This window comes from Aulonocara stuartgranti (genome assembly GCF_965226115.1).
Source record: "Aulonocara stuartgranti genome assembly, chromosome: 4".
Taxonomy (NCBI): domain Eukaryota; kingdom Metazoa; phylum Chordata; class Actinopteri; order Cichliformes; family Cichlidae; genus Aulonocara; species Aulonocara stuartgranti.
The window spans coordinates 38,532,087-38,554,724 of record NC_138942.1 but is presented as its reverse complement, the minus strand read 5'-3'; the positions used below and the strand labels follow the sequence as shown (position 1 = coordinate 38,554,724).

Genomic DNA, 22,638 nt, shown 5'->3' with positions numbered 1-22,638 from the left:
AGACATCTAGATACTCAACCAAGGCCTCATCAGGTAGGCTGTTTTGACAAATTCAACCAAACTGACATAGACAAAAACATTTCCTAATGATATTTGTTCTATTTAGTTTTGTAAGCGCATGTTGTTGGTTTCTTTAGCTGTCATTTCCCCATTTTTTAATTTTTTTTTTCAGTTTTTTCCCCAGTAAAGATGATTATTTGTAACATTATCACTGTAACATACATTATCAGTGAAGACAAATATTATCTGCTTCTTTCCAAATGTCCTCTTTGTGGTAACAGAGTTTTGGGTGACAACACGTTTCCTTCAAATCCTTCTGTGGGAATCTATTTTTCTTGGAGCAGGGTTGGCTTTGTCTGGGGTGTCCTATCAGATTTTAGGGCTGGACCTTGTCTTTCCACACCTCTGTATCACACATAAAAGTATTTCAGGTCAGGGCACCTCTTTCAAATAAGTCAAAGGATTTGTCACAGCTAAAAGAAAGGTGAGTTGTTCATTATTTATAACAAAAAACCGGCAAAAATAATGCTGATACTCATCAACCATCCTGAAATGTGAGTGGTTAAATCATAACTAAAAATATCTAGTGTATCTTGGAACTGCTTGGCAGTTTTTTCACAGCAGTTTTACTTTTTCATTATTCAAGTTTTACTTGAGTAGTGGAAAAAACCGAATGATTAAAAATATCAGGATGTTCTCTTTGTCTTTTATGCTTCCACCAGTACCAACCACAGTTTGTGGGTCGGTCAGAGGCGTGCAACATTTATGCATTACTAACTAAATGAGGACTATTTATCAAATATCTGCTGAACTAGAAAGCTGCGTCCCTTCTACTGATTAAGAGTCGAACAGGTTTGTAGTTATTGTAGTAATCTATAAATGTTCTAAGCTCGTGGTGCTGAGTTAATGGTGAAGAAACAAACACGTGTGGGAAGAAGCCTTTCGGTCCTCTGATGCTCGTATTTCTTCTATTTGCCTCAGTTTGTTGACCATATACATTATAACACGACTGTCTTATTCGGAAAACCAACACACACACACACACACACACACACACGGACCTCCAGCCCGACTGGTACAAACCTCCTCCCAACTGGAATAAACCTGTTTGTGGCAGCCGCGCGCTTCGTGGGCTTGTAGCGCGCGCCATGATTCGCAGGGATGTGCGATAAAAAGCGTGTGTGTCACACGAGGGAAGCTTTATGTGAGAGTACGCGCCATTTAAAAGCCCTTCATGTGCAGCGCTGTTGATGACTTGCTAGATGTGGAGTGTTAAACCGATAAACACTGACCGTGGGCTCGTGTTTCGTGGTGATTTATTTATGGCTGTGAATCTCAAACGTACCCTCCAACGCACCTCATCCACTAGGAACAATTAGCTCAGTCTGCAGCGTTGTTTTTCACGCTACCGGGCGCGGCGCCGGTCTGCAGGCACTACGCGACGTTCTGTGTCGTCAGTTATGTTGCACGAGGAACCTTGCGCGTTCACGAAGTCCAGACCTGCGCGCCCGCGTTTGAATACCGGCTTGAGCCGGTAAAGAGCTGCCAAAGCAGGCAGGAAATCATCCGCTGAAGACAAAAAGTGCAGCTCCCTGAGCCTGGACGCCTTTGTGTCTAAGCCGGACCGCTTTCATTCTTCACATATTGTTTGCAATACGTAGATATTACAGTCTGAGACAGGTTCCGCCCAGTGTTCGTCCAGACAGCCCCGAACCGCACAGATCCACTATAATGATCATGAGATAGGAGAACTTTGCTCCATCACACGGCTGTCCTCCCTCACTGCTCTGGAGGTAAGTCCGACCTACGTTGGTCCGTCCGGCGGTAGGATGCTGTCGAGCCTCGGGTGCTGAGAGGTGCGGTACAGCGGTAGCGCCTAATGTTAACATTTTCTAAGGTTTATTATCTGAACTATACTTTACTGACGTATTTATTATTCTATCAAAGGCGCACAGAAATCACTTCAAGACTCGAATGAAGCGACATTATTAGAAACCTTTCACAGTTAATAGCAGCAGGAGTCAAGAAATAACTTCTGCGCTGTGTTTTAGTGGGTAAGAAAGCCCACGGACGCGATATATTGACATCATCCTTCCTCTGCACTGCGGATATGTCGAACACAGGCAGCCCTAACGGATACCGCGTCAGTATTTAGGCCGTATCTTTTTCATACTGTGTAGCTTTTTACTTTTAAAGTTGGCAGAGGCAGCTTTCATTATTCTACTGTCCATATTTAGTGTGTGTCTAATAATCTGTACACTAATACTTGTTTAAGGTCGGAACCATCCTGTCATTCTCGGTGTTCTGATTATTTTATTAATGATTCAAAGATGGTGAGAAATTCTGATCACATGCTCCCACAGTACTACCATATCATCACAATACTTTATTAATCCCTAAGGAAATGATGTGGGTTACAGTTGCTCCAACACAGTAACAGGTTAAACTATTTAAACAAACAATATGTTACATTGTTGTCAGTTTCCAGCAGATCTGTGATGTGTATGCACCTCAGTGTTGTACTTAAGCATAGTAGTGTTGAACCAGAATGATTTTCTAAGCTGCCATTTCTGTTTTTAGGACATCAAGTGAGACTTTTTTCTTTTTAAATCTGACGTTACAGAAAAAATAATAATGCCTGAAAATCAATGTTGCTACCGATCATTGAAGAAAACTTTTTAGTTTTGTTCTCCATAAAAACCAGTGGTGTTACGTAGATATACTGGAAAGGGTTCAAATATAAAGAATCATAATTCATTTTAGCTATGTATATTTCAGGCTGTGGGAAAGAATATTAATAAATAATATCTTTACATCAGTTTTGGGAAAGGTGGATTTTCAGGCTCATCTAAGGGTTAATTTCATGACTGACACATTCGTTTGTTTGTTACATTGTTAATGGTATTACAGGTGTAGTTGTTCTCAAACCTGGAAAGCTTCGTGTTTTTAAGGAAAAGTTGACTTTACTTTAAATCAAAGTTTGTTGCTTGAAGATTTTCAGGTTAAAGAATAAATGCAGATAGTTTCTGCATCGAGTAGTGTAGACTTGAGTTGCAGTTTTCATGCTAGGACTTAATATATTCACACTGTTAAACAGACCAAACATTGTTAAATTGGCAGTTAATTAGAGATAACTATATTTTTAATACCTGTGAACCAAAACATCTGTAGTTGTATAAGAAAATGGTGTATTAAATTTGTGACATTAAAAATCAGTTTTATTAGTTAAAAATGTTTATTTTAACTTTTTAACTTGTGATTTCAGTGTGAGTTTGTTAGATGTGCATCAGAGTTGCACAAAGCAGATGAGGGAGTTAACTTTCAGGGTAAAAGACCTTGTGCAGACAAAATGCTGCCTGAAAACACTCCTGGTTTGATTTTTAAGTGTGCAAAGAATGGAATAAGAGTGTGTCAACATGAAAGACATGCATCGCACAGGCTGTTCTAAACTCAACCCACTCGAGTCTTACCCTGGCTTTTACAGTAAAGAGCCAATTTAAAAATAAGTGACCACCTTAGTTTGTCTTCTAAACAATGCAAAAGCAGAGATTCAGCATTTTTACAAAATTGTAGTTTAATATTTAAATTTCTTTATTCCAGTGAAATCAAGCGGGTACAGTAAGATTGGTTGGATTTGTGTGTAGTGAGTAATTAAATTTGTTATCTCTTATTCTCTTTGTGTAGTACATCTGACAAAGGAAGTGGTTTCACTGAGGTATATGGAGTGGGCTTATGTTAAATGGACTAGTTACTTTACGGTCAAAGTATTGGTTCTTCTTTATTAACCAGTGCTATTTCTGTTAAATGTGCCCGACTTGGTGCTCAGCAGCAGCAAAGGGCTGTTTTTATTTAAAACATCTCTGCTTCTGCTGAAGTCCTGCTGCTGCCAAATGGCCCAAAATCAGCAAATTCACCTTTGACCTCCAATTATAACTGTTTTTTCCATCTCTTCCTGCAGGTGACTTGGTTTAGCAATGAAGATACCCAATGTCCAAAGTTGTCTGGGTCCAAACATTTACCCAGAGGTCCCCGATGGTGGTTGGGGCTGGGTTGTGGCTCTGGCTTTTTTCCTAGTGGAGGTCTGCACCTATGGGGTCATCAAGAGCCTGGGTGTCTTCCTCCAGGATCTGATGGAAGAGTTTGGGGAGAGCAACAGCCGTGTGTCGTGGGTCATTTCCATCTGTGTCTTCGTTTTCGCCTTCTCTGGTCAGTCTCTTCTCCTGCACTCTTTAAGTTTTTAAGAGACTTTGTGCATGCAGACAAATTGAATGTAAGACAAAGCCAGGAGGTAGTGTCAGGGCCCATTTCCTAACCTTCCTGTTTCTTAAACCTTTACAAAGCGTGTCCCAGCAAACACAGGGCAAGAGGCAGGGCACACCCTGGCCAGCCAGTTGCAGAACTAACGAATGCTTTAATACTATTATACAAATAATATCTAGATAGATCGGAAAAATGGCCCTTGTGTTGTTCAGATTATAGATGATGGAGATATGGACTCAGGGCTGGACTGGCCATCGGGCATACATTTGCCCGATGGGCCGCTCTTGATTTGTCGTTTTTATGGGCCGATGGGGTTTTATTTCTTTTTCTCATTTTTTACGGTATAAATGAACGGTGGTGGATTGGCCAGTTGGTCATGATCAACTCTGGGCTGGACCAATTACAGCCGAGGAGGTCGAACTAAAGTTGAGGTGAAAAGGAACGCGATTTGTCCCGTACTACTTCAGCTAGAAAGTTGCTAATTCAATCATGAAACTGATCAATGATCAGCTGATCGTCTCTCTCGTTTGTTTATCGCCCACTTTGTGCCAGAAAGAGGAAACCAGCGGATGTCGCGCTAAACAACAGCAGCACGTTTAAGCTTGATCAGCTGTTGTTAGAATTTATTTAATATTAATTTCTAGTATCAGCTGATGTTTGCTGGAGCCACAGCTGTAAAGCTGCTGGTCATGATGTCAGTTTGGATATGTGGTGAGAGGGAAACATGAAGATGAAACCAGGAGATGTCCTTACTGAATCATCAGAGCTGTGATGGAGAAACAGGTTTACCTTTTAGGTGACATGGATGAGTTGAAGTTATGAACAGTTTCTGAGAGACAAATAACACCAGGATCCTTTTCTAAGTAGCTGACAGCTGGTAACTGTGCAGGGGCGGGTCTAGCAAAGTGTTGCCAGAGCTCATGTATTGGTCCAACATGTCTTTCTCAGTAACAGACTTTCAGTAGATATAATTTCTGAGAAAGGCCCAGAGCTCTTTGGAAAGCTTTCTATGGGGCACTACGAGCAAAGATTAATATAAACTCTTTCCATTTCCATTTCACCACAATCCAGGTATATGTAATTCTAAATTAGGTTGTTTTATATTTTTGCTAACTACTGTTTAGAATACCAGAATAAGGAGGATGGTGTAGGTTTAAGTTTATTATAAAGGCTTTATGGCTTTTCCTATAATACCATGGTGGGCCGGTCATTAGTCAAAATGCCCGGGCTGATTTTTTGTCCCAGTCCAGCCCTGTATGGACTCCATATCAGGAAGGATCAATTCTTGGCCCCCTCCTGGTATTAGACTTTGCCTATGATGCGTATCACAATACATAACAATACATTGCTGTTGTGATTTTCATCCTCAGCTCCGCTGTCGACAATGCTGAGCAACCGCTTTGGCTATCGACCTGTGGTCATGACGGGAGGCTTCCTTATTAGCCTGGGAACTATCACCTCTGCCTTTACCAGCTCCATCACTGAGATGTACATTACCACTGGGATTGTAGCAGGTACTAAAAAGACACAAGCTTTTCCACACCTCTGTGTCTGTTTTTGTCACCACAGTGTGCCGTTTACTGAGCTTTACTTTTGCAGATGTGTTTGTCTTATTTAACACCCTGTGAATTCTTTGACTTGATCTAAAGGGACTCCTAGCAGTGTGAGCAACAAAATCTGCTACAATGTATTTCTTCCACAACTGTGCAATGAGTGAGAGGTGAACGGCCTCTCCCAAACACCATCCAGTCAGGTCTACTCTGATGTCTTAGCTGTCCAGGACTGACAGAACAGAGCAGAACAGGAAAGTAAAATAGTTCCCAAAACACAAATTGTACTTTGGGATCAGGTGTAATAAAACTGAAGCAGCTGAAGACAGAGCAGTAAATTGACTTAACCAAAGTGACAGATTGAATGACGAACCAGTTGGTGGAGTGAAATGTCATCAAGGCACATTAACTTGCTTTTTTCTTGGACAGAAAGCACTGCTAGCTCTCCCACCCTAATGACCATGTCGGCCTGTGAAGTGGACTCCAGCTAACTTGGCAACTCCTTCTCTCTCCCCCATCTCTCTTTTTTTTGTCTTTACATGCCTTTTGTCTTTCAGCAGCAGCTGTAGCAAACCCGAGTCATCACAAGCAGCCTACCATCTTTGACAAAGGAGTGGCCTGACACCCTGAATCTTTGACCCACCCCCCTAGCAGTGTTCTACCATGCGGACCAGTGGCTGTCATGTCCCCTTTTTCTCTTCTCCTTTCTTTACAGGCCTTGGCTACTGCCTCAGCTTCCTCCCCACTATCACCATCCTAGCCCAGTACTTTTCTGGACGGCGAGCGCTCGTCACCTCGATGGCTTCTTCAGGAGAATCTGTTGCTATGTTTGTATTTGCCCCAGGTAAGTGATAAAAGAGCCTTTACATCAGAAATGGCTTGTGACCTATATTCTGATTGTTCTTCTCCTCGTACCTCCCATTTTTCCACAGCTTTCACTACACTGAAGGAGCATATTGGCTGGCGCTTCTGTCTAGTGATTCTAGGTATAATTCAAGCATCTGTGATTGGCTGTGGGGTTCTCCTTCGTCCAATCGTCATCGAGGAAGAACCTTTAAAGAAACATGATGACGAGACGCTCTCCGTGAAAGAGATGCAGGCTGTTTACGAGCTGGAAAATGAACAAACCAGAACCTCCATCAGTTCGGACATCTCCCAAGGTTCACAGGACTCTGGTGTCACCTCCCTGTCTGCCTCAAATGTAGACCTGAGAAATGCAGAAGGAGAAACCAAAGCTCTGATGGAGTGGAAGGACAAAGTGCCGGACAAAGACGGTGAGGACATATCACTGTCCATTCCTTCTGCTCAAGTCAGTGAGGACAAGGGGGAACTGGCAGAGCTAGATAGGGGCCCTGTAAGTTCCACAGGTTCCAAACTTCTGGACTTCTCAGTCCTTAAAGACCCTGGCTTCATCTGTTACTCCCTTTTCGGTCTATTCGCCACTCTTGGCTTCTTTGCGCCACAGCTCTACATCATTGAACTGAGCAAAAGCAGGGGTGTGGAATCCACCATGGCCTCCTATATGCTGTCTGTGATGGCTGTGGCTGACATCTTCGGCCGCTTGCTCATCGGAGTGGTGCTAAACAAAGTCCGATTCAGAAAGACCTTGGTGTTGTTGGGGTGTGTGGTTCTGATGAGCTTGGTTCTGGTGGCCTTCACTATCGCGTGGGAGTTCTGGGGTTTGGCAATCTGCTCCGGCTTCTTTGGCTTCATCATGGGCACTGTGGGCTCCACGCACATTCCCATGCTGGCTGAAGAAGATGTCGTGGGCATCGAGAAGATGCCGTCATCTGTGGGAGTGTATGTTTTCATTCAGAGCTTTGCTGCACTTGCTGGACCACCGCTGGGAGGTATGAGCGCCTACTTCTTCGGTTTGATTTAACACATCTCTGGGTATAAAGTCTTAACAGCTGTCTAATTTTTCCCCAGGTATGCTGGTGGACATCACTGACAACTATGGTGCTGCTTTCTACTCCTGTGCAGCAGGCACAGGTCTTAGTGCCATCTGTCTGGCTCTGGTTGGCCCTGCCAAGTCTAGAACGTGCCAAAGAGGGAGCAGAGTCCAAGAGAATGCAGAAGAGGTGAAAATATCTCAGAATAGTGACCAAGCCGACTTTTTGGAGGTGGACTTGGCCCCAGAAGACAGTCCAGTTGGACAGGGTGGGGATCAGGACAGCTGCGTTATTTGAGCCCAACCACAGCGTGGCATCACAATGGACAGAAGTGTCAACCAAACAAGTGCAGATGTACTGCAGGAGGCGTCATTGCCACAAACACCAGTGACGGCTGGAAAATCTCAGGTGTCGCATTTCCACTTTTCAGCAAACTTGAAATTCACTTCTTCCAGTGAAGAAAACAATCTTACATGAGACCAATGAAACATCCGTGAGCACATGTCCACACTTTTCTGTCTGTTTAGGGTAAAACCTTTCTTTTGCAATGTGTGACTTGTATAGAGAACTGCTATCATGATGTAACTCCGGGTTTAGCCTCTGTTCTGTGAGCTTTAGCAATGCAACCATCCAGCAACGTTTCATGAAAAGAGAGCGCATCGACTCTTAACACTTCAAGAAACCTTCATGTTGATCACTTTGTGAATATAGTAAAAACTACAGGTTCCATTTGGTAAAACCAGCCTGGGTACATCTTTGTAGCTGTGTCCCAAAACCTATGTCGCATCCTTCGGAGGCCGCATTTGAAGGCTGAATATGTCCAAATGCAGCCGGAAATGGGTCCTTCATTTCCCCGGATTTGAAGGGCGTGTCCTTCATGCCCCAACCTATCCCAGAATTCATAGCCCAGCCAATTCCAGTTTTCAACAATGGCAGCCGCTACTAAGTTTTAATATTACTCTTATTATTCTTTTTGGGTCACAAAATAAACTTTTAGCATATTTTCAGGCGAGAAAGCAGCCTTTTAAACTTCAAATATCAGTTCGGTTTATCAAGACACCACATATTTGCAAAAGCGCTCCGACGTTTTCAGAGATGTCTGTTACCCACCAGCTCGATAGCTGACCGGGAGGTCAAGGGTCACTAGAGCCGGTGAGAACACCGGACTCCCGGCACATTGTTTTCAAAAACGACTACTCAGGTTAAACATGATATATATGTCGCTTAGATAACTTAAAATGTTATTGTTTGGCTTTGTGTTTTATTTGTTCCTGAGTAAATCGGTTTGGCTGAGATTAAATTTGTAGTTGTCACACAGCTGAATAAACGTCAAACGTCAAAGTGTGAGACAGTCGAGAGTTTACTCCAGTGTCCTGTCATATTTTAGATAGCAAGGAGCAGATGGCCGAGTTTATTAAACTCCACCGAGACCGCGGCGACGTAAAACTAAAGGCTAGACCGTCCAATTTCACAGCCTCGCACTTACGGCCTTCTCGGTCTTTGGAGGACCCGGCCCACGTAGACTGCAAAGGACGGGTCCTTTGAAGGATGCAGCCTAGGAATTGGGACACAGCTCATATCATTGGTTTTGTCTGTGTTTCGAAACCTCACTAGATTAGCTTACATTTAATAATTACTACTTAAAATTTTTTCCAAGCCACATGACCAGTGGTTGTTCCAAAGCTTAGAAGTGTTTGGAACCAGACCAAACGTTCTCCTTCTTACTTGAGCTCTGTATTAAGGGCCAGTACATCCGCCGCAGTGGTCGCTTCACTCGCCGCCACAGCCTTGTCTCACAGTCAGTTGTATTTCAAAACCAGAAGCCAAGACTTCATCGAGTGTTTTATTGCAAAGTTTTTTTCCACACTTGTTTTTTTTCTACCTGATCCAACATCTCAGCTTCTGTACTGGAATATGATTCAAATGGCGGTTCAAAGCGACCCGATCCCAGCTGCAGCAGGCGCAGTGCACAAAGTTACAAAAAGCAAGAGGTGCACGGCTGGCCAAAGTGCCGCAAAGATTCTGTCACGTGACACGTGATGTCATAATTGGTGCGTGACACAGCGAGGATAACGGGGGCATTCGTTTCTGCTAACGTTGGCTCGATGTGCCTGTCTCGGGAAAGGAGCTGCGTTGTTAACTTTCCCATGTTCACACAAACTGTTCTCATGATCATTCCTGCTGAGCACAGGTTTTTGGACCCATTCTTGATGCCCACATGATAGGGTCACTTCAGAAAGTTGGAACTTGCTCCTCGTGGCTTTAAACATCACTGATGTGTCTGTATGAAGGACGATTTCCAGAAATGCAGTTCTGCAGTCTCAACACAACGCCCGGCTCCTCTCTGATGGTTTTATGCACATTCATTTAACTTATTTTTAATCGACTGCTTTCTCACATGATGTTATCCATAGCAACACTGCAAATACAGCAGCAGTGTTCCCTGATAGGTTGGCTGAACTGAAGCACCAGCTGGTCTGTGCATCTGGAGCCTTGAATGATGGAAAAGCTGCAGATTGTGGGATTAAGTTATGATGAGAATCAGCACCACTTCACATCCCTAATTGTGCTTTGTGTAAACGTGTTGTCCTTATATTATCATGTTATGATCCTATTGATGTACTGTAGAATTACACATGAGGCCAGTGGTGATACAGCAGAAGTGAAGGTTTACAGTGTTTTTTGTTTGTTTGTTTTTGGCCAGTGTCACGGTTGATGAAATGCAAAGTGCACAGTGTATGTATGCAAAGCTGTGACTGACAGATTTGATTGGAGACAGACGTTCGTTGAAGCGCCTCTCCCTTCGTTGTGCAGGCTCACATTGTCTCTACACCCATCGCAGCCTGACTTGAATACTTTAATCACTGTATCCTTTTTATTTAAAGTGTTTTGGATGTTGATTTGAATCTATTTTTTACCTTTCTTCTGTTTAGGTAATTTTTTTAATCTGAGTACAAAGCAGGGTCCTGCCTATTCAGTGCTGTATCGCTCTCATGATATATTTTCCAAATAAAGCCTGAAACATCTGTGTGTAGGGTTTGCATTTTTTAAATAATTATATGTTAATCATCTTTTCATTGATCAAAAAGAACAATTAACAGAAACTGATAGTTGTGATCATAACACACACAAAAAACAGCAAAATCAATTACACGTCATATCCAGGTTAATATTTTCTTCCTCATTTCTCCAGCAGCATCTTCATCAGCTGCCTCGTTTTTGGCCACGTCCTCATCAGAGAAGTTCATACTCCTGATAAAGTCCATAAATATCTCCATGTACATTTAAGAGTGTGTTTGCTCACCCTTCTAAACAGAAGTAATGTTTCTAATGGTGAGTTGGAGATATGTTCAGATTTGCGTCTTAGCTCTGCTCACCTGTGGACCCTGGTGTGTATTTAAGCCTGTTTTATTCCATCACTTGTTGCGATCCCTCAGTGTTGTGTGTTTGATCAGTTCCTTACGCTCTAGTTCCTCCTTAGTTTACACACAAGCTCAGCAATAAGCCGTGAGTTTAATTCTGTTCTACATTTAGATTTCCTGAGGCGTCAGATTTCAGCTATGACTACAGTTGTGTCTCCCAAACACACTGAAGCTAAACTGCACACCAAAACCACTTACCAACAAACAACTTGCGTCATGGTTGGAAATGTGCTTCTACTGTTGCGCTGCACCATCCATCAGAAGGAGGAATGCTGGCTATAGGATCATCTACCCATGAAGATAAGTGTTGTTGTTCTTGCATGATTTGTGTTACTAACCCAGGAAACACAACCTGAAAACCCTTTGGCCATGTCATGATGGACTTCACTGAAATCAACGCTTCTGAGTTTCCCTGATGGTCAGAGATGCCGTCGTCTCCCACCATATGTGTGATGTAAAACCCGGTGATTGGGGCTAAACTGCTCAGGAGGAAGCACTGGCAGCGACCCTCCTAAGGGCTACTCATCATGAATACCACGGTCAGAATTGGTGAGAGGGCCAACTGGATCCATGGCAGCTCCTGCAGGAGAATCCCATCAGCACCAGCTGTTCCCTACAGAACAGCACCTGATACCTTTGAGTGTGCACTTATGCTGCTCAGGTGCTGGTGTACCACAGGTCCCTGAGAATACACGTGCATGAGCCACATCCACACCAGAGATGACATGAGTGACAGGCTTGTCTGACATAGAATAGAATAGAATTCAACTTTATTGTCATTGCACATGCACAGGTACAGGGCAACGAAATGCAGTTTGCATCCATCCAGAAGTGCTTTAGTGATATAGATATATTACAATATATATTAGCAATAATATAGATATTAGGGGTGCAACGATACACAAAATTCACGGTTCGGTTCGGTTCGATACTTTGGTGTCACGGTTCGATATTTTTTCGATACAAAAAAAATGTTCATGCCTTTTTAATTTGTCATTTATTAAAATTATAAATATATATTTTAACTCAAAAATACAGTTTTTAAATTTAACCCTAACCCTTGTGCGTGTTTTTTATTTTGACAGCGAATGCGCACCTGCGGACCACTTATGTGCAGCCCTGGTTATTTAGCTCATCATTTAGCTTGCTGCGGGAGATTTCACTTGTCATGTTTGCATAGTAAGCTAACGATTAATAAGATGATGTCAGAGGAATTGGTGCGCAAATTATCATCACTCACAGATCAGTGCTGTCGCTCTCTATACACAGTTTGCACGATTGCAAAGTGAAAGCAAAAAAACAAGCGCAAATTCAAACGCGACTTCAATATGTCACATATTGACAGTGGCTCACCGATGCCAATGACATAATTACCCAGCTACATTTCTGAAAGAATGCAAAAGCATTGACATATATTTTTCCTTCCTACAATAGCCCGACGGGCAGGGAAGAGATAGATTTTGGTAGCCCGACTGAAAAAAATCGCTAGCCCCAGGACGTCAGGCTAGCGATATTGCAAGCCCTGTATCTGATTGAGGAATCACTCATCTTTGGAAAAGAGAGTTTATTACAGAGAAATGTCTCTTTCCAAAATAAAAGCTATACTATCCGCTTCTTCTGGGCTATATTCTCAGCAGCATAAGGAGAATCATGTGCTAACAGCTGTCTAAATGACTCGGCTAAAGTTAGTAGCATGCTTGTTGTTTTTGTCTTTGCACTAGGATGATGTCGGTGTAAATGTGCAGTCATATTCGTTGTGTTCCCACTAGTGCTTTCAGGTTAATCTCGTTGAAATGACCTTAACGCCACAACACGGAAAATCTCCGTTAACGAACTACCGCCGATCGCCCCGTGCATGGGGCTAGACGGCCAACACGTTAACGAGCTAACTGCGCTAACACACTAGTTCCCACCCATGTAATTGAGCATTGCATGGCACATCCAACATACTGTTTTACTTTAGTCCATGACTCGCTTACCTTCAGGGTCATACGTCACATGAAAACCAAAATAATTCCAAACGCCAGATCTGAATGAGGGTGGGGGAGGTGCCCTGCGCTCTTCCTTCTGACTATGCTGTCTGTGTTGAGCGCTCAGTGGATCTGCGCTCGACAGTGCAGCCTAGGCGGAGTAGTCGAACGGAGATTCACTGAGCGCTCAACACAGACAGCATCGTCAGAAGGAAAGTTGATAAAATAAATTACAAATGTTGTATTGTTCGATACATATGCGTACCGAACCGAAAGCACTGTATCGAACGGTTCAATATCGATACGAATATCGTTGCACCCCTAATAGATATGTGAGTATATTACAGAAATGGGTCTATTATGGTATGTTATAATGTACACGGTATGAAGTATGTTGTGAATATTCTATAACTATAAGTATGTACAGGCTGTAGTGAGTACAAGCTATGTACAGGCTATGAACAGGATATAAATATGAAAAACTATACAGAATATGAAATAAATAACTTTACAGAATCTGAGATATACAGCTATACAGAAATGGGAACTATGCAAGTTGTAAACAGTTGTAGGATTAAAAATTATCGTATGTACAGAATGATTATTTACACAGAGCTATACAGCAGTGCAGTTAAGATAAGTGAGGGTGTGGATAATTCTACAGAGGCTATATAAAGTGCTGGTGGTTGTGAGTGGTGGTTCAGTCCATGTTATTATTGTGTGTTTGAGGGTACAGTTGTCCATTGTGGGTGTGTGTATGTTCAGTCCATGAGTTTAATGTGGGTCAGATGTCAGGAGGCAGAGTTCAGGAGTCTGACAGCTGTGGGGAAGAAGCTGTTCCGGTACCTGGAGGTCTTAGTCCGGAGGCTCCTGTAGCGCCTCCCAGAGGGCAGGAGGGTGAAGAGTCCATGTGATGGGTGACTGGGGTCTTTGATGATTTTCCCAGCTCTTTTCAGACACCGCTTCCTGTAGATGTCTTTTATGGCAGGAAGTGGTGCTCCGGCGATGCGCTGGGCAGTTTTCACGACCCTCTGCAACGCCTTCCGGTCCGAGGCAGAGCAGTTCCCGTACCAGACTGTTATACAGTTGGTCAGGATGCTCTCGATGGTGCAGCGATAGAAGTTCACCAGGATGTCTTAGGACAGGTGGTTCTTCCTCAGAGTCCTCAAGAAGAAGAGGCGCTGGTGAGCCTTCTTGACCAGCTTGGAGCAGTTGGTCGTCCAGGTGAGATCCTCGGAGATGTGGACTCCCAGGAACTTGAAGCTGCTCACACGCTCCACAGCCGTCCCCTTAATGTGGATGGGTGGATGTGGGTCAGCATTCCTCCTGTAGTCCACGATGAGCTCCTTGGTCTTCTCGGTGTTAAGCAGCAGGTTGTTTGTGTCGCACCACTCAGCCAGACGATCCACCTCCTCCCTGTAGGCGGCCTCATCGTTGTCACTGATGAGGCCATCAGTCCTCTGATGTGTTTTGTTATTGTTGTCATTCTTATGTGTGCTTGGTTCGACCTGTCTCCTGTGTCCATCCCTACATTGCTTTAAAAAACAAACAAAAACAAAACAAAACATGGCAAACTGTTTGGTTGTGCACACGTGTGTGACTGAATTCCTTCTTGCAAAAATAAAACTCTCAAAAGATAACTATCAGTTGACTTCTTTTATTTAATGCTCTAAATTTCCTCAACGATTCCTGTTACATGAATGAAGCTCAGCTTTACTTTTACAGCCTGCAGGTGTTTTTGGCTAAGATGAGTTTGTTCACGGCTTCAGGGTTTTTTTTTTTTTTAGCAGGTAACAGTTTTACCTTCTGGGCTGCGGGGTAGCTGTAGCTCAGGAGGTCGAGGCATGATACTGACCCCATGTTGCATCGATTGGAATGTGAATACGTGTGAATGTTGACTAGTCATGATTACGTCAACTATCAAAATCGTCGACGACTGATTTAACAGTCGACGCATCGTTTGAAGCTTTGCAAGATCCCAAAAGACGCAGAAATAAGTAGTAGGATTTAAGAGTGTAATAACGGACAAACAGAAGATGGCAGCACTGCATGTACAAGGATGCCAGCTGGCGTTAAACCCCGAAGAAGAAGCAGCTGTGTCCGGTATCGTAGCTGTGTCCAAATTCAGGAACTGCATCCTCCTGTGCCCACATTAGTAGGCCGATTACGTTACAGCGACACGACGAAGACTGTCCAAATTTGAAGACTCCGACAAATGCGCCCTTCATGTCCCCAGATTTGAAAGAGGGGTCCGGTGTATACTTCGTGGCCCAACCTATCCCAGAATTCATAGCGCGGCTCAGGCAATTCCAGTTTCCAACAATGGCGGCAGCTAGTTAGTTTTAATATTACTCTTATTATAGGGGTCGGGTGCATTGTGTGCCGGGTGGCGGCCAGGAGCGGAGGCCCTGGCGGACTGATCCCCGGCTGCCAAGACTGGCAATAGGGACATGGAATGTCACCTCTCTGGTGGGGAAGGAGCCTGAGTTAGTGCGTGAGGTTGAGAGGTACCGGCTAGATATAGTCGGGCTCACCTCTACACATGGCTTGGGCTCTGGAACCAGTCTCCTGGAGAGGGGCTGGACTCTGTCTCAGTCTGGAGTTGCCCTTGGTGAGAGGCGGCGGGCTGGGGTGGGTATCCTAATATCCCCTCGGCTTGCTGCCGGTACGTTGGGGTTTTTCCCGGTGGACGAGCTGGGAGACTTCAATGCTCACGTGGGTAACGACAGCGAGACCTGGAGGGGCGTGATTGGGAGGAACGGCCTCCCTGATCTGAACCCGAGCGGTGCTCTGTTATTGGACTTCTGTGCTAATCACAGTTTGGCCATAACGAACACCATGTTCGAACATAACAGTGTCCATAAGTGCACGTGGCACCAGGATGCTCTAGGCCGTAGGTCGATGATCGATTTTGTAATCGTATCAGCAGACCTGCGACCATATGTTCTGGACACTCGGGTAAAGAGAGGGGCTGAGCTGTCAACTGATCACCACCTGGTGGTGAGTTGGATCAGGTGGCGGGGGAGGACGCTGGACAGACCTGGTGCACCTAAACACGTAGTGAGGGTGTGCTGGGAACGTCTAGCAGAGGCCCCAGTCCGCGAGATCTTCAACGCACACCTCCGGCAGAGCTTCAACAGCATTCCGAGGGAGACTGGGGACATTGAGTCCGAATGGACCATGTTCAGCGTCTCCATTGCCGAAGCTGCTGCATTGAGCTGCGGCCGCAAGGTGGTTGGTGCCTGCCGTGGTGGTAATCCCCGAACCAAATGGTGGACACCAGAGGTGAAGGGAGCCACTAGGCTGAAGAAGGAGTCCTATCGGGCTTGGTTAGCCTGTGGGACTCCGGAGGCAGCCGACAGGTATCGACAGGCCAAGCGGAATGCGGCTCGGGCAGTGGCTGAAGCAAAAACTCGGGTGTGGGAGGAGTTCGGAGAGGCCATGGAAAAAGACTTTTGGACTGCCTCGAAGAGATTCTGGCAAACCGTCAGACGTCTCAGGAGGGGAAAGCGGTGCTCTACCTGCACTGTGTATAGTGCTGGCGGAGTGCTGCTGATGTCGACTGAGAAAATTGTCAGGCGGTGGAAGGAATACTTCGAGGACCTCCTTAATCCCACTGACACGTCTTCCGAGGAGGAAGCAGAGTCTGGGGATGAGGGGAATGACCCGCCAATTTCCGGGGGCGAGGTCACTGAGGCAGTTAAACAACTCCTTGGTGGCAGAGCCCCTGGTGTTGATGAGGTCCGCCCCGAGTTCCTGAAGGCTCTGGACGTTGTAGGGCTGTCCTGGTTGACACGCCTCTGCAATGTTGCGTGGAGATCAGGGGCAGTACCTGTGGACTGGCAGAGCGGGGTGGTGGTCCCCATCTTTAAGAAAGGGGACCGGAGGATGTGTTCCAACTACAGGGGGATCACACTCCTCAGCCTCCCTGGGAAAGTCTATGCCAGGGTGCTGGAAAGGAGAGTTCGTCCGTTAGTCGAACCTCGGATACAGGAGGAACAATGCAGTTTTCGTCCTGGTCGCGGAACACTGGACCAGCTCTTTATCCTCTCCAGGTACTTGAGGGTGCATGGGAGTTTGCCCAACCAGTCTACATGTGTTTTGTGGACTTGGAGAAGGCATTCGACCGTGTCCCTCGGGGTGTCCTGTGGGAGGTGTTGCGGGAATATGGGGTGTCTGGCCCATTGCTACGGGCCATTCGATCACTATACAACCATTGCAAGAGCTTGGTTCGCATTGCCGGCAATAAGTCGGACTCGTTCCCGGTGGGTGATGGGCTCCGCCAGGGCTGCCCTTTGTCTCCGGTTCTGTTCATAATTTTTATGGACAGGATTTCTAGGCGCAGCCAAGTGGCGGAGGGCTTTCGCTTTGGTGGCCTCAGAATCTCATCTCTGATTTTTGCAGATGATGTGGTTCTGTTGGCTTCATCGGGTGAGGGCCTCCAGCTCGCACTGGAACGGTTCGCAGCCGAGTGTGAAGCAGCGGGAATGAGGATCAGCACCTCCAAATCTGAGGCCATGGTTCTCAGCCGGAAAAGGGTGGAGTGCCCACTCCGGGTTGGGGATGAGTTCCTGCCCCAAGTGGAGGAGTTCAAGTATCTCGGGGTCTTGTTCGCGAGTGATGGGAGAAGGGAGCCGGAGATCGACAGACGGATTGGGGCTGCAGCTGCAGTAATGCGGACGCTGCACCGGTCCGTCGTGGTGAAGAGGGAGCTGAGTGTAAAAGCGAAGCTCTCAATTTACCGGTCGATCTACGTCCCAACCCTCACCTATGGCCACGAGCTGTGGGTAGTGACCGAAAGAACGACATCGCGGATACAAGTGGCAGAAATGAGCTTCCTCCGAAGGGTGGCTGGCCTCTCCCTTAGAGATAGGGTGAGAAGTTCGGCCATCCGGGAGGGGCTCAGAGTAGAGCAGCTGCTGCTCCACATCGAAAGGAGCCAGCTGAGGTGGTTCGGGCATCTGACAAGGATGCCCCCTGGGCGCCTCCTGGGTGAGGTGTTCCAGGCATGTCCCACCGGGAGGAGGCCCCGGGGCAGACCCAGGACACGCTGGAGAGATTATATCTCTCGGCTGGCCTGGGAACGCCTTGGTATTCCCCCGGACAAGCTGGAGGAGGTGGCTGGGGAGAGGGAGGTCTGGGCCTCTTTGCTTAGGCTGCTGCCCCCGCGACCCGGCCCCGGACAAAGCGGATGAGGATGGATGGATGGATGGATCTTATTATTCTTTCTGGGTCACAAAATAAACGTTTAACATATTTTCAGGCGGGAATGTAGCTGTGTAAACCTCAAATATCTGCTCAGTTTATCAAGACACCGCATATTTTCAAAAGCGCTCCGACGTTTTCGGAGACGTCTGTTACCCACTAGCTTGATAGCTAGCCGGGGGCAAGGCTCAGTAGAGCCGTGAGAACACCGGACTCCCGGCCAATCGTTTTCAAACCCACCGCCGTCTTTCGCTACTCAGGTTAAACATGATATATGAGTCACTTAGATAACTTAAAATGTTATTGTTTGGCTTTGTTCAGTATTTTATTTGTTCCTGAGTAAATCTGTTTGGCTGAGATTAAAGTTATAGTTTTTACACAGCTGAATAAACGTCAAGCAGACAGCTGATCATCAGAAGTGTGAGATGCTGGAGAATTTACTCCGGTGTCCTGTTATATTTTAGATAGCAAGGAGTTTATTAAACTCCACCGAAACAATCTGCAGATTTCATTTAAATTCAATAATAAGGTGGGGCCAGGTTTCACAATGAACACACCCGAAACTCTGGCTGATTGGGACCCACACCCAGTTTCACACCTTGGCTTAGGCGATTAGAGGATCATCAGGGGGTCCTTTTGTCCCTCTGTGGGGGGAAACTCCCACTAGGTTTATATCTGGGACTCTCCACCATTTGACCTTAGAACTGAAGAAGCTTCTCGGATGAGAGGTGAAACGTCTTCAAGCAACTTAAAGAAGTCCAGACGCTTTTCTTTGCAAGCTCCTTTGACTACGATGACCTGGATGACTGAGAACCTTCACAGACATAAATTCAATAAACTATCATCTTGTCTTTATTTTTAGTTAGCACCTTAAACACTTAAAGCTGTAAGCTAATGATAGTTATATAAGAGCAGATGCTGCTGGTGCAATAAGCTGTACTTTTACGTCCAATGGATGATGATCTGATTAGTCGACTAATCGCAAAAATAATCGGTGACTAGTCGACTATCAAAATAACCGTTTGTGGCAGCCCTAGTTATCACCCATCACTACTCACCAGTCACAAACTATGAGGCCCTGAGCACAAAGAGAAATTTTAGGTTGTGTTTGGACACTTCAGGCCTCAACATGCTTTAAACAGAATCATTCTAAGGCTGGAATCCTCTTTTAAACCATCACAAGCACCACATCCTGCGTCTTTAAAGCACAGACTTTAACATGTTAACAGCGACAACAACAGGAGACAGTCGGAAACAAAATAAATGAATTCATTAAAAATAAAACCAGAACTAAACAAAAACATTTCAAAAATGGTTTAAAAATGAGGATTTCTTTCAGGCCAGAGTTAACCTGGAGTGAACACTTTGTGAGATGTTCTTTGCTCAGGAGTCAGCAGGTGGTATCTGAATGAATCCAAAGCACTGATAAACACATGGGAGCCTACAGACTTCTACAGAGACCCCGTCTACCACACATCAACCTGGTCTAGAAACCTTCAGAAAATTCAGATCCTCACTGAATTTCCTTTTTAACAGAGGACTTCAATTTGTTATGATCCAGTGATGTGTTTGTTTTGTGTTACTCCTCCCACCAGAGGATGGCTGTGGGTATCTTTCCCCTTTTCTCTCCTAGGAGGTGGACACCTGGGCGTGGCTGCTAGGTATCTGGGTGGAATCTCTGCCTATCCTCGGATTGGATAATTGATGGATCACCTCCAGTACTTAACTACCGGATGACAGCCACCTGGCCCCTCTCCCCGAACCTCCACCACTTAACCAAGAACCTGTGTGTTGATTTACTGCAGTGTAGAGTTTTCGTGTGTATGTCTGGCGTTATTATGTCCATTTTGTAAATAGCTGTAAATAGATTTGTCAAGTAGCGATCGTACGTTTTGTTCACTTTGTATATATCCTTCACTGCAGCAGCGTAGTAGGCGTGAGAAGCCATTTTTGTTGAATAAGTTTTCTCCTGTTTTTTCATTAGAAAGCTAGGTAAGTGAATTGTCTTTTGTTTGTTTTTTTTTCATTTTTGTGTAGGGAAGCGTAGGGACCACGAGGGAGTTTTGTTTGTTATTTTTGGCATTGCTCACTGCCGAAGTAAATAAATGGCTGCTTAGCACTTTAAAAGGTATCATTGTTGGTGTTCTTGCTTGGGTGGGGTGTGAATGGGCAAACTTCTTGTTGCGTTTAATTACTTGCCTAGACTAAAAACGTAACAAATTGCAGTAAACTCAAAGTGAAATCGACTAAGCTTGGTCCATGTCCTGGAAACCAATCATTGTGGGGCCTTGAGGCAACCGTTGTGTGATTTGGCGCTATACAAATAAATCTGAATCTTCACTTCTAATCCTTGTGTTTGATCAGTTTTGAATGTGTAGGTCAGCATCCATGCTGATTGGTACGACCAACAGCAGCTCCTTGTGTTGCGGCTGCAGCAGGTGGAGCTCAGACCCAAACTCAGGTCAGTGCTTAGAAAGTGTTTCCAGTTCCAGGTTAGAGCTGCCACCTGTGACACACTGAGCCACAGTTTCACTGCACTGTGTCTCGTGTCTCTGTCGTTTAGGCCAAATTAAACTAATTTTTTACTGTAACTTACCTGTTTGGTTGTAAACATATTTTGTGTCTTTAGATCTTTAGCTCTCAGCGAAGGCGGTCGCACTTTTCTCCTCTCCTCCTCACCCTTATCTTCCCTGCTTAGCCTCTATGTCCTTGTCTTGTGTGCATTACTTTCCCTGGAAGTCTCCCACTGTCGTTCTCTAAAACCTAAAAGAGAATTATGGATTTGATCAACTGGTCTCTGAATGCTATTGACACCCTTTTCTCAACGAGAAGTCTGGGCTCGGGAGAGCCTGAGTGCCCTGGAGGGACTTTCCCTGCCGGATACACGATGGACGGGTGGCAGAACTGGAGGATCGTGTGCCTGGCGGGACTGTCGATCGAGGACGCTGAAGATATCTATCTATTCGGAACCGTGATAACAGGGTTCATGCTGATCGGCGTTGGCTTAGCCCTGGTTTATCGGAGAAATAAGAGAGCGGAACCGGCTGTTCAAACCCCCCCAAGGCTGCCCGCTGGAATCGAAATGGAACGAGGCGCAACCTCTCACAACGAACGTAATATGGTCAACACCTTGGAGACGCTTGCAGCTGCTGTGAAGGCTCAAAACAACACCATTGAGCGTATGAGGGGAAACATCAGAGAGAGGCCTGCTCAAAATGAGACCCTTGAGCGACAGTTGGAAAACATCGCGGAACGGATCACTGCAGCTGTGAGGTCTCAGAATCAAAAGAACGATAACACCATGGAACAGAAGTTTGATACCATCATGGGGAGGCTCGCGACTCTCCAACGGGAGATCGAGAGACCAGCCTCGGAGTGTTAAAGAGCAGCCTGAAAATTCTCCTGGGCTGCTCGCATGGAAATTAACAAAACCAACATAAACATTGCGGATCCCCATAATGGCGCCAGCTGCAAGCCCAAGGCTGGAGCCGAACAATCACTCCCTGATAATGACTGTGTTACAGCTATTCTTCCCATCCCATGCAAGGACACCTGGATTGGCTGGAGGACTGTTTACTTAGCCTGATAGGCCGAAGGACACTGTCTCAGCTGAACTATGGACACACACACACACACTTACACTGACAGGCACTCACTCACTCATCCCCCCTCCCTTTCCAACGCCTTCGATGCTTGTGCCCTACCGGGGAAGATAGCAGTCAACTGGACCAGCGCAGATGCTGCAGGACCGGATGCGCTGTCTACGCCGGCTCTCTCTTACCCTTTACCCGCCCCTGTTGCTTGTCTTGTGTTTCTATGGTGTATTGATAGTCATGTGCTTTTGTGCTGAGGTGTTTTTTCTGTTATCAAACTGTTCTCCCACTAGGAGCTCAGTCTGAGTGGAGTTTTTTTTCTCCTCCTCTTACCTCATGTTATGTATTTTCGTTGTTTTTTCCTATCAGCCTACCTTTCTGACATGTCTGCCCAATGTGATGTTTGTGTAAAGTTGGTCAGAAGGTTCCTTTGTAAGTGTGCATGCGCCATTAGCGTGCTGCCTGCTGTAACCCTAATTTCCCTCGGGATGAATAAAGTATTCTGATTCTGATAAAGACAGTGATCAGGACGAGCACTGCAAATCTAACAATGGTACGTTTCAATTATGTCTAAAGTAAAGCAGCCAAAGCTCCTGGCCTGCCAGTGTGCATCCAGCCTTCACGCTGCCATCTTGTGGCCTCAGTTGGTCATTGTTGGTGCATCATTCTGTCACCTCCCAGCCCATTGTTCCTTCACTGGGCTGGTTTCAGTCATTATGTCCTGTTTATAAGGTTGAAACCTGCAG

At 45.4% G+C, this 22,638-nt stretch overlaps 1 protein-coding gene across 2 annotated transcripts; it reads left to right on the top strand.

The window, feature by feature from the left end:
* Window positions 1-417: 417 nt before the first annotated feature.
* On the top strand, window positions 418-10,728 carry slc16a6b (solute carrier family 16 member 6b). Of its 2 annotated transcripts, none has more exons than XM_082530512.1 (6): window positions 418-484; window positions 3,959-4,206; window positions 5,631-5,774; window positions 6,526-6,654; window positions 6,743-7,660; window positions 7,740-10,728. In XM_082530512.1, exons 2-6 carry the CDS (start codon window positions 3,975-3,977, stop codon window positions 7,997-7,999), a joined length of 1,683 nt encoding a protein of 560 aa, XP_082386638.1. In that variant the 5' UTR covers window positions 418-484; window positions 3,959-3,974; the 3' UTR covers window positions 8,000-10,728. The 2 variants fall into 2 exon arrangements, with proteins under 2 accessions (XP_082386638.1, XP_082386637.1); XM_082530511.1 differs by lacking the exon at window positions 418-484 and adding an exon at window positions 1,491-1,793.
* The last annotated feature ends 11,910 nt before the right edge of the window (window positions 10,729-22,638 follow it).